The sequence below is a fragment of the Falco peregrinus genome, chromosome 2 (genome assembly GCF_023634155.1).
Source record: "Falco peregrinus isolate bFalPer1 chromosome 2, bFalPer1.pri, whole genome shotgun sequence".
Taxonomy (NCBI): Eukaryota; Metazoa; Chordata; class Aves; order Falconiformes; family Falconidae; genus Falco; species Falco peregrinus.
Genome location: NC_073722.1, coordinates 90254392 through 90269472, shown reverse-complemented (window position 1 = coordinate 90269472; position 15081 = coordinate 90254392). Strand labels below are relative to the sequence as shown.

The 15081-nt window shown below is 43.8% G+C and overlaps 1 protein-coding gene across 1 annotated transcript; it reads right to left on the bottom strand.

The window, feature by feature from the left end:
- Positions 1-47: 47 nt before the first annotated feature.
- On the bottom strand, positions 48-15004 carry RAB35 (RAB35, member RAS oncogene family). Its single transcript, XM_055796349.1, has 6 exons — positions 14790-15004; positions 10998-11048; positions 10124-10247; positions 3442-3566; positions 3219-3343; positions 48-2687 (listed from the first exon to the last, which is right to left on the bottom strand). Exons 1-6 carry the CDS (start codon positions 14968-14970, stop codon positions 2559-2561), a joined length of 735 nt encoding a protein of 244 aa, XP_055652324.1. The 5' UTR covers positions 14971-15004; the 3' UTR covers positions 48-2558.
- Between the last annotated feature and the right edge of the window lie 77 nt (positions 15005-15081).

Sequence of the window (15081 nt, the reverse complement as noted above, 5' to 3'; positions counted from 1 at the left end):
CCACCTCCAAATGCTGGACAGCAGAGGAAACAGAGCCTTGAAAAAGATTTGGCAGCTTGTAACCTTTATTTTTAGTTTTTTAAAATTATTTAAAAAGCATAATTAGAAACTTTCATTACAGAAATAATCCTAGCAAACCAGTTAGACATTCCATTGCTCAACATTTAGGAAACTTCACATCAGCACCACTAGAGACACAGTCCCCACCCCTTCCAATTGAATAGTCAGTGGCAAAAGCAGAGAGGTAACTGCTCCTCTACAGCCAGCTCTAAGAAAAAATAACCAAAAAAATCCCGCTTTAAGCCAGGAAGCTGGACACCTGGATTGGCAGAGTTCAAACCGTGGCCACAAAGACCTGGACTCAAAGAGGATCAATCTTTCCATAGAAGAGAACACTCCAGGCTTGGGTGCACCATTTCCTCATTTTATTGCATCATTTCCAGTAAATTCAGACATTTTCTTTACTTCTGCCTCTATGAAGTTACTCCCTCCTAGATCTGCACACACGCTACCATAAGGGTCCCAAACCGACGCAGCTGGGCCCTCAAATCTGAAAGTGGTAGCCATCACAGGACAGCTTCATTTCAACAGGAAGGCTTTGAGGGCTGACCCAGTTCCTTCCTTGGGCACGCACCACATTTGACATCAGAAAGCAGACAGGATGGACCAGTGTAACGTAAGCCGCCACTTTCCATAGCTGCTCAAGTCTTACAATTATCAGAGCTCACACTAGCAATATCATCCCAGCTCATTCTTATTCTTGGGTTACCAATGAAAGATATGTGAAGAAAAGAGATGGGTGAAGGCAGCTGGATACATACTCCCAGCACCTGAACCGATTAAAAAATAATGTGTTACACATTCATTGTTTGCATTTTCTAGAAAGTCTTTAAAGTGATTGATTGTGATGTGATTGTATGATTAGGGGTCTTACCACAACCCATAAAATCTAAAAAAATGCAGGCAAAGTAAGTGACTAAAACTTAGCCTCTCCTGGGGGAGGGGAAAGGAAGGGAGAGAAGTGGGCTGAAAAGCTCATGGACATTGGTGAATCATCCTACCAAACTAAGGCCAGCAATGCCACAGGGCCACTGACTGACAAACATCCACCTTCAGGGTCTTAAAGGAAGTCATACCCTCCGTGCCTTTTAGTCGTTTGAAGGAAAAATTCTTTTTTTTCTTATTATTCAGGCAATTATTCAGGTGCTGAGCATGTACTTTCAGCCCATTCGATATTTTAGTTACACGCACATACGCTCTCCACCTTTAGCTACATCTATCCAGGCTGATGAACCAAGCCCTTGTTTTCCCAGAAAGGCCAACAAGGGCCAGGAAATTGTTGCTGAGCACGGTGAGACCAGTTTGTTTCCAGGTGTGATCCTCCACCACTACATAACCCAAGCAAGCAAGCTTTCCATTTCTTTAACATTCAACAGCAGTCCTCCTTCCTAACGGAAGAATCCTGGGAATGATCCTGCAGCAGCTTTCATGTTCAGACATCAATCCAGAACAGCTGGATTTATTTTTATGCCTTTTCTCTCTCAAAACCAAAAGCTTTGCCACCAAAATTCACATTCAAGTTCAGATCGCCTATTTGTGGACAGGGCAACGAGGAGAAGTGTGGGGGTTTTGGCAGAATCACATGGTTTTTGTTGTTCTCAAAAGAAACGGACCCTCACTTAGGACCCTGGCAGAACCAGAAGCAGAGGCCAAAGGAGTTAAAACTTTGCTTTTTTTTAAAAAAAAAAGTTTTATCCACATAAATCCCACTTCTGCAGGTTGGTTTGTTTTTCGGTATCTTGATACAAACTGAAGGAGAGCACAGGTACAGCTGGGCTGCAGCACAAGGTGGTGAAACCCAAGGACCCAGCCACAAATCTGGATCACGGCAAACTGAAATTCAAGGCCCCAGCAGCAGCACCAGCTGCCAGCCCAGGGGCTGGTGAAGTGAAACCCCAGGCTCCAGCAGCAACACCTGCAATCCTGGTACCTAGAAAAACAAAGCCTGAGCCCCAGTAAAAGCTTGGAGCTGCGGGTGAAGCCATAGGCCCCAGGGGCGCCAGTTGCCAGCCTGGAGCCCAACAGAAATGAAGCCGGAAGCCCCAGGAAGCAGTTGCTGCCAGCCTGGGGCCAATTTGATTTAAGAACTTTGTACTATTTCTTTAAAAAGATGAACTCTGCAGTCCATGATTGGTTGACATTAAGAAGGCATAAGCCAAAGCAACAACAGGGAGGCGAGGCTGGTTAAAGCAATATACATTATATACAAACTCTTGGGTTAATTAGTCCACTTGGTAGGCAACGTCCTTCTTGTCTACAAGGCGCACTGGAATGAGCAGGGGAGGAGAAGGGGGCAAGATTCCATCCGATACCTTCTTGGCACTGAAGTGGTAAGGTGCCAGCGCCTCTTGATAGAAAACATGGAGAAAAAAATAATCTTTAAATAACGGCACAAAACTGAGAAAGTCCTCCCAAAGCCTGCCCCAGTGGAATTGCCAGAGTCTAGCTGGAGGGGCTGATCTGCCTGAGAGCAGAGTCACTGCAGCAGGGAAAGGGCATTAGCAGCACCGCTTCTTCCTTTTACTGTTCTTCGTTAGCTTCACCACATCGTTCTGTTGCTGCTGTTGCTGCTTTGCTAAGTTTTCTTTCTTTGCTCGCAGGACTAGCTCTGTAATGCAATTAAACATCTGCAAGAGAAACAAGCAAGTTCAGACCACCCATGAACTCAGGCTAGCTTTTGTGGGATGCTGTTCTTCTGGAGCAACGCCACTTTTCTAGGTATTTCAACAATGGTTCAGAGATCTTCCCCAACCCACTACAGGCCAAGTGGAAATCCAGTACCTTCCCAACCAACCCACTCCCACCTCCTTCCTCTTTCCCAAACCTGTAAATAAAACCAGGTCAGTCTGGCAACTGAAGCCGGGAGTGAAGACTGGGCAGTCCCACCTCCTAGAAGCAATTTAGTGAGTCTTTCCTGAGACCATGCCCAGTATGTACGCACTGTAAAGCAAGTGAAAATGCAACATGAGCTCCTTCATTTCGCTTCGCCAACTCTTCCACACACAGTTGAATGTCTCCTTTTGACATTTTATCTACTTACTTACAACTTGTACAAAGCATTTTATCTTTCTTCCTCAATGGGAAGAATGTAATTGATATTTTTTCCCAGACCATTATCCCCAAATAGTTTAGCTATACTCTTCTGTGTATTACATTACCTCTTCCACATTAATATTTTCTTTGGCGCTGGTCTCAAACAACTGGATCTCCATCTGCCCAGCAAATTTATAGGCATCTTCTGTTTCTACCACTTTTCGCTCTGGGTCATCATTCTTATTCCCCACTGAAAAAGGAAAGAAAGAAAAAAAAGTCATTTTGGTACTTCAGCAGCTCAGCCTACTAAATAAATAAAATGTTGCAACTATTCCGTTACAAACTTACCTAGTATCCGGCAGACATCATCACAATTTTGATTAATTTCATGCAACCACCTTTTTACATTCACAAAAGATTCTGCGCTAGTTACATCATAGACAACAATGACCCCGTGTGTTCCTCTGTAATACCTATGGAGCAGGAAAAGACAAAAAATGTTAACTCCAGCCATGTATCACCTTCTCAGCTCTTTCTCTTTCACTTAACTTTTACAAGATTCATAACAAATCCTCAAGTTACGGTAATCAAGTGCCCCCATTTTTGTTCCACTGGGAGTCATTTAATTCTTTTACAGCAGCTAGATCACATGCTACTCTAAACCTACAGTCCCCTGCTCATTTAGTCTATACAAGTAGGTTTCAAAGTCCAAATACTACTGTTCTCTTCCTTGTTCAGGTTGTCAGGACCTTCAAAGATTAATATTGTCTTTCAGCTACGTAAGCAAAAGGTAGTGGTGCCCCCAGTATGTCCTCAAAACCGGCCGTGATGTTAACCTTCATGTTGTACAAGCCACACTCAGTTTTTGCAGTATTTTTGTTATCTTTGAAAGATCACTTACAGACTAAAATTTCAGCAATCTTCTGATATACTCAACCCTCAGTCACAGTTCTCTTGAGCTCTCAAAAATTTGTCTTGTTGAGCGACTGTGTTCTGATCACACCTTCCTACTCAACAGATCGACTCCGTATGTGCATTCAATGCGCTCTGCTACCTTTAGCCATTAAAAATAAAACTTTCTTTCAGTTTATTCCCATTAGTCTTGGGCAACCACCACCTTTACAAGATGATAAGCAATTCTGATATGCAAGAAAAGTATCTCAATTCAAGTTCCGACATTATCACCTGCATAAACCCACTAAGAGCAGACAGTATGTGCACCATGCCAATGCTATATAAAAAAAAGCAAGCTCCACCTTCTCGTTTTTCAGCCACATTCACAGGACTACCAGGTATTTTTCCTACTGCAAATTAGGCAGCTTTGACAAAAAAAAAATAATTAAAACAGTTGACAGCAAGGTCTTCATCAGCACCTAGTTTTTATATTTTGTGTAGATTTGCTCTTTCCCTTTCATTTCCTCTTCTTCCTTATGATCAGCCTCATCATCCCTTCTAGAACAGAAGCCACCTACCTTTATAAATCACCAAGACAGACTTCCACAGATAGGCATATATCACATACAGAGTGCACACATCTCCCCCCCCCCGACCCTTTTCCTCTCATGATCACTTTGTAGTGACATGGGTATAATACTGTCACTGGGTATAATACTCCTCTATGACAAGATACATACTCTACAGAAGTAGGAGAACCCATTCTTATTGCTCATCTGGGCACTTTCAGAAGACAGTCAAATACTTCTTCCACACTGCGTTTCACCAGTAATTTATGCTTTACATTCACTTTCCTTGGCAAGGACTAACTCGGGCAAGAATTACTTATTCCCACCCCTCAAGAGATCCTGCACTTTCAAATATTCTAGTCCTTTCGTAATCAGTTCCATTAATAGCCTTCAAACTTGCTACAGACTGCATTTGTGCTTTGCTTTGTTACGAGCTCAACTTTATTTCATAACTTAGATCACTTAGAGGAAAAAATATTCCATGGCCTGAAACCACACATTTAAAAAATAATCCATCCATCCTCTCCTGACATTAACACGTACTGCACATTGTTTTGGATGAATGCTGTTTGTGTGATAGCATCAGAAAGGGAAAGATCTCCGATCCTACCAATACAGGAGATTTCTCTACATCTGAACAATAAACTCATTATCTTCAAATTCTCCCTTATCACCTAACAGTCTTTTAATCCAGCAACCCTTGGGCTGACCTACCACTTCCTCCCTAACACTGAGCATTACATTTGCAAAGACAACGCTCAGTTTTCAGAGAAACGCAGTGGTTCAGCTACACCTACACAAGCTGCTTCGTTCTGCTGTGCACACCATAAAACCATGCCTGGTATCCCAGCCATCCGAACCAGAGGACCCAACGGAGCATCCTGCTGCTCCTACCTTGCCCACGCACCTAGATTTTCTAGGCAAAGCATATCATGCCAGGGAGTAGAATAACATGCACCCTGCACGTATAGATCCCATTCCTGACATGTCATCAGCACAGCCGTTTGCTCCTAGGGATGAGGACTGGGGGCCAGAACAAGCAGCACAGACCGCTATGGCATTCAAAACTGCACCACAGGAGCTGCGACCCCCTGTCACCCCCCTGTCACAGAGCACTAATATTGCCAACCACCTCATCAGAAATATCTTCCTTTGTGCAAGACAGCAACCCCTGACTCCTGCTGAGTTCCTACCAGCAGACATTGCTTCTATTTTTAGAAGGGAAAATTGTCTGGCACGTCATTCTAGAAAGGTTGCCAACCCCTCATCTACACTAAAATGTCATTTTCTCCATTGGCTGACATTACCTTTTAGCAGCCGGAGAGATAAGACCATGACTACCTTTTATTCTCCAACTCTTAGGCCCCATAATAAACATTTTTCTCAAAAAGCTAGTCATGCTATTTTCTATCATTTGTTAAGATACAGCTTTGTGTCCTACATAACGTTTTAGGCTTAACAGAGACAGCAAAGATTGTCCAACCCCGAGTGCAGGACAGTAGCAGAAAACAAAATCTGATTTATCCTACCCCATACTTCAAATTTCAGAATGATGCAGTGCAGAATTGCTTTTATAACAAGTTGTAGGCTTTGGCAAGTAGAGAACAGATGGGGCTTTTGGCATTCAGGGAGGAGTAGGTGTAAATTTCGTGCTTTTGGCAACCAAGAGGTAGTTTAGGCTTTGACACTAGGGAAAGAATGCCTTATCTTCTTCCCATCCACATTTTAGGGAAGATGGAGACCACAGAAATGAGAGCAGAAGAGAAACGAAGCTCTTAATCTCAGCCTGCCACTCAAGGACTAAAGGACTGATGCTAGCTGTCCTCTATATGGTAGGTGTACTCTGCCATGTACCCTACAAACCTCAGAAACCAGTAACTGCTACTACTCCTAGTGATAAATACATTCGTGAAATACAGAAAAAAATAAAAAAATGAGACAACAGTTATTCATGTTTAGAGTGTCCGTGAAAGTACCCCACTGAGGTGAAAGACAACCAAACCTGCCCTGTATATGCCCTTGGATGCTTGATAGTAGCCAACCATCTTCCATATGGTTGGAAAAGTCACCTAGATCTAAAGGCTTTACACTTAGCTCTGGTGTGGAAAAGGCTTAAGAATATGAACATTTAACCTGAAACAAACACCTAAATTGCTTGTTCTACCTATAGAATTATATTTAAAGAAGCCTAAAGACATAAGCTTACTGCCTTTGAAACATTACCTACTAATACTGCAGGCTCGAAACAGAAAATCTTCGGAACTGGTTAACTGAACTCACCATGTTTTCCAGCCATCTGCATTCTCCCCTCACATCCTGAAGACCACCTTTCTAAGCAGAAAGGAACATTTTGCCATTCATTGTAGTACTCCCTACTACAAAATACCAGCGAGAAAGCTCTCAGATAACCTCTAGTAAATGCTTCCCAGGATTAGCATCTGGAGTTACAACAACTAGTTTCATGAAGCATGACGGTCGCTAAGTCAGAAGAGACAGAGTATTACTGAGTGCAGCACTAGAGCCCATATGTTCATTTTTCTAGAAAAAAAAGAAAGGTAACTGGCCAACGTGAAAGACAGGTTACTGGCTTAATCCAGCACCTTTGTTAATATTTCACTAGTTTGTAGTATACATGTTTCCTTGTTTTTCATTCATCAAGAATTCTAACCAATTCCAGAGACATCTAATAATTTTGTTTTCATACTCATCTTTTTTTCAGGTTCCAGGAAGTGTATCTATTGTAACAGGTCAGTTAACTAGTCTTCTGACTGTCACATCTGGTTTACAAGACACAGCAATTCTATCATTTCAAAAAGCTTATCCCTCTCTTGAACATGCCATTCCACACAAATGGATGGCAGAAGATCCTGTGCTATCACTATTTATACTGAACAAGCATCTGACAAGGATTATGTAAAGCCTAAATCCTAAAACCACAGTCCTGAATTAGGACAAAGTAGTCCTATCTACAAGACCAAGTCAAATACAGGAACTGGTTGGTCGAGCATCTTAAGCATTCCTGCTAGTATAGCCAAGCCCTGGCATGCTACATCTCTGGTGAATTTAAATCAAATTTAGCTTGGAAGACATTCCATGCAAACCAAATTCACAAAACTTGGCCTCCCCTCCCTCTAGGCACTAGCTATCCCAGTATTTCCACATTTAACAGAGAGTAAAAACAGCTGCTGTCTTTTATACTTCCCCGTCTGAAATTCTGATCTAGTTTAGTTTTCTTGAGTTTCTGTAGAATGCTCCAGATCAACCTCACTTCTGTTCCTTAACAGTTTCATTCTGTTTTTCAGATTCTGTAGCCGGTAATCAAGTAAAATAAAAATAGAACAACCTTTCAATGTTTCCTAATTTTCCACTATTAACTTCCTACTACCTTTACCATTTTGCAATTCTAGGTCTACACAGCAGTACTTCCAACCAATTACTATTATTTACCAGATGGGCTCTAATTTCAGGCTTGCTTGCCAGGCTTGGCTTAACATCAGTCTGAGCTCCAACTGCAAAGGGACTTCCTGGCCTACAGTAACACTGGAGGAACACCTTTTTATACCCTTAACCTCAGTGCAGTCAAAGACTACTACAGTCTGTTGACAGTGCACTCGCACTCCACCCATGATTTGGTAGCCAAGCTCTTTCATAAGTACTAGCATGGTAACTTGATTTGTCACTCAGTTTGGGATAAGCAAATCAGTTACAGTATTACTTTGCCAATTAAAAAAAAAAAAAAGAAAAAGAAAGAAACCATTTCTAAAATCCAAATCTTGTAATTCCCGTTTTTAAAGGTGTTACATTAGGTCCAGAGTGCCTCTTGAAAAATATCAGTGAGCGCTAGACAGTCACAGCTAGCCAACTTAACAGCAAAAGGAGCCCTCATGACAACATAAGCAGCATTCCCAAAGCATTTTCCTCAACACCTCAAATGCACCTGGCAACAGGAACTTGCTTGCTTAAAGCTGCACAAAATTCAAATCTTTTTTCCCTGACCACAGAATATTCTGTAACTACTTTACCAGAGTTAAGGCAGGAAAACGGGGGCCTTCACTTCCCAAAGAGTAAAATACACCTCACTTTGGTAAAAAGCTAGGCAAAAGAAATTAGTAGCAGAGTTCAAACAGGTCATGGCACAAACGCCCTCAAACCATTTCACCTTATCTATTATAAATGTGATCAAAGAAAAAAAATTTACATAAAACACTACGCAAAGTCCAATCTGCAGCTACTCCTGTTCACAAAAGGAAACCTCCTTTCCTGGTATTCCCTGTTCCGTGCCGGATACCATGGCTTTCTAAACTAGCTGGCATCAGCCCCACGAACCAATGCTCATTAACGCAGCTCCAAGTCATGTCAGGGAATCTGAAAACAGGAAGGTCATGTGCTGACTCAGCACTAATTGGGCACTCTGTGATGAGCCTGTGCGCACAGCTGATGCGAGCCGCAGCACTGCATTGCTGCCCCCACCACCACTTCCTGCCTGAAGCTGCCTGCAGCACTGAAACAAGAAGTGCTGTCACACACAGAAACACTGCAAGAGGCAACAAGAGTCTTTTCAAGCTAAACACTTAAGAAACAACAGAAGTAATCCAGTAATATCCATATAGAAGTGCAGAGGAAAGGGGCAGCGCACACATCAGGTTCAATGTTGCCATTTCTAGCTGGTCAGACGTAACACATATGCAACCAATCTCATCATTTTTATGTCTGAGTAAGTTAACTAATATGTCAGCTGAAAACAATCCTCCTCTCAAATAGGAACCAGAAGAGAAGTCAGTCCTGAAAGATCAAGTGAAACACCTGAGTCTTTCAAGATTTATTATTTTTTTTATTAACACCCAAAGGAAACCAAAGTTCCATTTCCGAGTGCATTTTTATCTCTTCCCTGAGTGCCACGGTGAGCAGTCCCTCCCTCCTTCACTGCAATCAGTTTACAAACACATTTTATTCTTAGTTCCCACCACTGCAGCTCTGGGTGTGGTTTCTTCAGGAACAGGAAAAGCTGTGCACACACTGTTCAAAAGGACAATGAGCATGAAACTGAACTCGAACCAAGGAAAAGGTTAACATCACGTGGGTGTCTGCCTCAACACAAAGATAGCCGCTAAAATGCATTTGTCATAAAAGAAAACTGAACATCGGAAATCCTACTCTTCAATCTCAAAGCTATTCATTAGTTATGTGACACTGACAGAGGGTTTGCAGTCTGTACTCCTGCAATACATTCAATCAGAGAATAACCTTGGACAGGCTTCAGAAACAAGTTTTCTACTATATGCAGTGAAATGCCCCCAGTTTCTACCATTTGCAAACTAGCAGCAGAGGAATAAGACAAAGCCACCACGGTAATACACAGAAGAGTGAGGAAATCTGAAATCGCAGTTTCAAACCCAGCCACAATATCACCACTGCTATCAGTCTAAAGCAGGTGAGAGAAGTCCTGCTATACAGATCACAAAGCTATCGTTAGCTAATCAACTGCAACATTAAAATATCTAAACCGTAACTCTAAGCTACAAGATCCCTACACGAAACTACACATCACAAAGCCCAGTTATACTCACGTTGACGTAATAGTCCGGAAGCGCTCTTGTCCAGCTGTGTCCCAGATCTGTAGCTTCACCTTCTCTCCATTGATCTCAACTGTCCGGATTTTAAAATCCACTCCAATTGTGGTAATGTAGCTGCCTGAGGGGAAAGCACGGACAAGTGAGAACCCCCGGTCTTGTTTATTTTGGATGTCCCAAAGCACACTTCTGAATGCTACTTGGCAGTAGCTCTCAGATTAGCCAGGAGAACAAGGTTCCTCCTATCTGCCTATCATTTAAAATGCCCTATCAGGTCATGCTGATCTGCATATTTTTACCTGCAGCTAATCATTTTCCATGCCAACCTTAAAATTTAAACCTCAGTGTTACAAAATAAAATTACTCTTCTACCGCATTAGCGGCCTAGAGTAAGCACACAAATATCTCAAGAAATATGTAACTATGCAAGCATTTTACTTGTGAAAACTTCGAGACAAAGCTTTGCTTTAAATGCTTGTGCAATCGCTTATTTTGAATACAGTCTGTTCTAAGAGTTTCCTCCCAATAAATTAGTTATGTCACAAATGTAAGTGGTTTAGCCACAACATTCAATCAATCTAAATCCCAAATGGACAATAGGAAGTCTGCACAGAACAGCCAGCACAAGCTAAGAAACCTAAGCTATTTCTGGAACCATGTCAGTGTTTAAATACTGTGGGACTTTCAGTTGCAAGTGAAGATCAGACAGGATGGCTTGTATAGGCTTATACCAAGAGAAGCAAAGTTAGAAATGTAATGTATTCCTAGAGCAGCCATCAGTGGGTAAGCGCAGAACAACAGCTCCTTGCCAGCCAGAAGCACTGGAGCAGACCTTGACTGTTTCACTTACCGAAGTAAACAAAACACTCACCTGAGAATGTATTATCTGCAAAACGCAACAGCAAACTGCTCTTGCCCACACCTATGACAAACAAAGACAGCAAGACCTTTGAATACAGTCATCTTGGGTGTCAGATAACGTAACAGCATTTACCCATCCACTGCATTTTTAACTCTAACTAGGGTATTTTCCCAGCAGGTAATTTAGTACCATCCACCTTGACTATTCATCTGAGTACTCTCCTTGAGGATTTGATGAAGCCCACTACAGTCACTCCAAGACCCGGTATGCTTGTAGGAGCAGTACAGGGGTTTCTTTGTCTCCTCCTTCCACCAACTCTCAGCAAACTCTGAAATGGTAGCTTTTGAGCTGTGGTCAGTTCTGAGAGGTCAGAAAAGAGTAATAACTAAAAGCAAGTTAACGATCAGTAGGCTTATATTTGCTAAAGAAAGATCCAAAAATGAGTATGTCCTGCTAATTAACAAGTACTAAGAACACTGCTCTAAACTACTCTATTAAACGGCACTTGCACATCGTGCCTAACACCACTGCCTACCTCCCATTCATTATGCCGCGCTGAACAGCAGTGGAATTTGGACTACTTTGACAATCAGACTAGGGTTTGGTACTATAAAGCTTATGTTATCACAGCCACAGTTTAACAGAAGCCTAAACCAAACAGAGGAGTTGGGAACTATTGCTCTGTATTGCCATCCAAAACAGGCTTGTTCCACATCTAACGGGAAGGACACATACCTTTCTGAAGCTGTACCTTTTGCCAAAATGTTCCATGAAACATTTCTCCAAGTGCTTTGAGTACCACTTTATCCAAGTTTTCCTTAAATGATTGTTTGCACCCTTACCACACCCTGTTGCAGGGAAGCATTTTTCACACAGTGCTTCAGACAAGAATCATTAAGAAACTCATTCCTGCACACCCAACCAAGGGAATCTGAGAATCAGAATGCCTCAGTTGTTACCTCTGCATAACATCTCTGCTGTTAATGTCCCCTCTCCCTTCCCCCCCCCCCAAAAAAATCTGCCATGGCATGAAGAGGAAATTCAGCTTCACCAGGGTGATTATCTATTAAATCTTTTCAGGTAGAAGTTATTTAAGCTAATTATTTTGATGATGTATAACTGGCAAGTTCTTCTTAATAGAAGACCTATGCAAAGACTATACAGAACTCCAATAATTTTCAGTTGCTGGGATCTGAAGATAGTTAGTAGTGGGGGGAAAAGAAAAAAATCAACCCACAAACCAAAACAAAACTAAAAATCTGCACGATTCCAGAAAGCCAGGTCTCATTTACAAAGAGTTCAAATCACCAAACATCTGGAGAAGCCATGCTCACTTCTCACCAAGCATTACAAATCTTTTTTAAAAAAGAAAAAATAAAAAAGAAGGAATGCTACTGAAAAATACAAAGTTACAGCATGCATACACTCAAAACCTCTGAGCTCAAAAACAGTGGCAGAGCAGCTCCTGAACTTTTAACAGAGGACTGGTTATTTAGCAAGAGCTAAACCTCTGCAAAATACCAGTCTGCTACGAAAAAAGAATTTAAAAAAATAAATAATTAACTATTTCAGCAAGTACTATGCTTCTTGGTCAAGCAGCCTTGGCCTCTGGCTTAGTAAAAAGAAAGCAGATGCTGGAACCCACGACCTTCTTAAAAGTGTCAGACCAAACCACCTTCTCAAAACACCAGCCAGCCTCAGGCTACGCTGCAGAGCTGCATGGGCTGCACATGACCACTGCTTTGTCAGATGGTCCACTGCTGCACAGACAGTCTTGCCTATAATGCACTGAGGCAGCTTCCAGACAACAGAAACCTCCTGAACTCAGGAAATTCTACATGCTCCCGATGACAACGATCTCACTAAACAAACACTGCCTCTGACCTGCACTGTTCACATACAGAGAAACCACACTCTTCGTGACCCTCCACTTCCTACGCAGTTATTTGAAGATCTAAAAGCAAAGGCTAACAGGGCCTCTTTTCTTATTGAAGACAGCAAAATGAAACAAAACAGAATAAGGCCTATTGACTTTGCAGAATCAAAATTAAAAGCAAATTTCTGTGCCGTACCGGTTTCTAAGACCCGTATCTTACTGAATGGTAAAGTGAATTAAAGCAGCACATGCAAAGCACAGATCATCTGTATTATTTTTAAATATCTGGCACAACTGAAATCACTACCAGCCTTTCAAGATGCCCTGTTCTAAAAACACACAGACCTACTACCCTCTTGACATATTTGCATAATACAGAGGAAAGCAGATGAGCAGAATCACCCTATCCGGTATCAGTCCACTTCCCATCGCAGGGAATAAACATCAATAAACAAGGCAAGCAAACTGTTTGTTGGAAGCAGGGACAAAGCCTTCCCGTTGGGGTTAGCAAAAACAAAAAAGAAAAAAAATCAATACTCAAACTACATAGTGAGATTTAATTACAACAGAGAACCACAGGCAACCCGACAATTCTCGCACCACTTTTTTCCTCTCATTGGGTACACTACAGGGAATTTGCTCAAGAAGACTCAGCTAAGAAATGCCATTTATTGTTTAAAATGAGAAGTCGTCCTCAGAGTTTTCACCATCCTGTTTATCTTGCCTGAACAGTTCTGAAACTCATCAGCAAGCAACAGAGTTACTGCTCTGCTCAAAATACAGCATTTGGTTTTAATAACCCATAGGCTCCCAAAAGTGCCTATGGTTTTAAGCCATTTTGGAGCTCTCACCCTCTCCCCCTCTTTAGATCCCTTCATGCAACCACAGTTTAGTATAGAATAAAGTATTTTTTCATAGAGCTAAAGTTTCTGGAGGTGACAACTGCCAAGATCATGAAACATTACACTTTCACCCAAGAGCTATGCCTTGCTGCATGCTGGGACCTGCTGCCTTATGGACCACACCTCTATTAAAAAAAGAGGGTGGATGCCATCTTCTCCAGTTTATGGAAATTAAACTGTAAGCTGTTGGAGTGTTACCAAGACTGAACTGGACTGAAGGCAGGAATCTTCCCAGTCTCTGTACTTATGTGCCTGGACTAAAGCACCAGACACAGGCTGAGTTCACACACCAGCTTCTGAAACTGCTGCAGAAGTAACTACAGGTCTATTCTCAAAAATCTGTAACTACCCCTTATTCACAACTATTTCAGGTACTCGCATCCTACTGTAAGTAGAAATGCACAAAGCTCCCGGCTCTTCAAGGATTTATTGAAACAAGGTGACAAACTCTAGAAGTAAGACTTCAGGTTGAATCAGGGAAAGAGTTAAGGAATAATTAAGATAATAAAGAGTACTGAAACGTAGTATTTGTGGCACTCGAAACAATGGTCCCTAGGGCTGAGGAGCTGCCAGCCCTTCCCATCGGTGCCCTGAGCCGCCTGTCACAGGGGACGGGAATTCCCTCCGCATCCCAGCGGATCAGCAGGCGCCCTCCAAGCCTGCGGCTGGGCTGGCGATGCCGCCCGGGATCGTACGTGCCGAGCCGCCTCCTCCCGGGCCCGGCCCTGCTCCGCGCCTCAGCGCGGGTCTGTCAGGCGGGACTGCGGGAAGCCGGGCACAGGCGCCCCCTCATTCAAAGCGCGGGGGCCACGCCGACCCGCCCGCACCGACAGCACCGCGGCCCCGCCGCCGGCTAACCGGCCGCTGGGGTCCCGCCGGAGAAGGCCGCCCCCCCGCCGCCCCCACGCCGCCCGGCCGGGCCTCGCCGCCGCCCTCAGGCCCCTCACGGCCCGGGCGGAGGCGAGGGGCGGCCACCCTGCCAGCGGCCTACCCCCGCCCCCGGGCGGCGCCGCCCGCCCTCACCGCTGTCGCCGATGATGAGCAGCTTGAAGAGGTGATCGTAGTCCCTGGCCATGGCCGGGGCGGCGGGAGCGGCCGCGGGCGGCGGAGCGAGCGGGGGGGGGGGGGGGGGAGGGGGCGGCGGCGGCGGCCGGATCCACTTCCCGAACAAACAGCCGGAACTGACAGCGGTGCCGCCGCGCATGCGCAGCGCTCGCCCGGGCCGCCAGCTGCGCCGGCACGCGGCCGCGCGTGCGCCGCCCGCCCTCCTCGTGCGCCTGCGCGGGAAGGGCGGCCGCGCGCCCGCCGCGCTTCC

What these genes read in the sequence shown, in the direction of transcription:
- RAB35 (XM_055796349.1), bottom strand. Translation starts at nt 14,970, where the DNA reads ATGCGCGGCGGCACCGCTGTCAGTTCCGGCTGTTTGTTCGGGAAGTGG. An exon ending in TGATGTCTGCCGGATACTAG is followed by an intron (nt 3,344 to 3,441) that starts GTAAGTTTGTAA and finishes TTCCTTTTTCAG; the next exon opens with TGGGGAATAAGAATGATGAC. An exon ending in AAAATATTAATGTGGAAGAG is followed by an intron (nt 2,688 to 3,218) that starts GTAATGTAATAC and finishes TTTCTCTTGCAG; the next exon opens with ATGTTTAATTGCATTACAGA.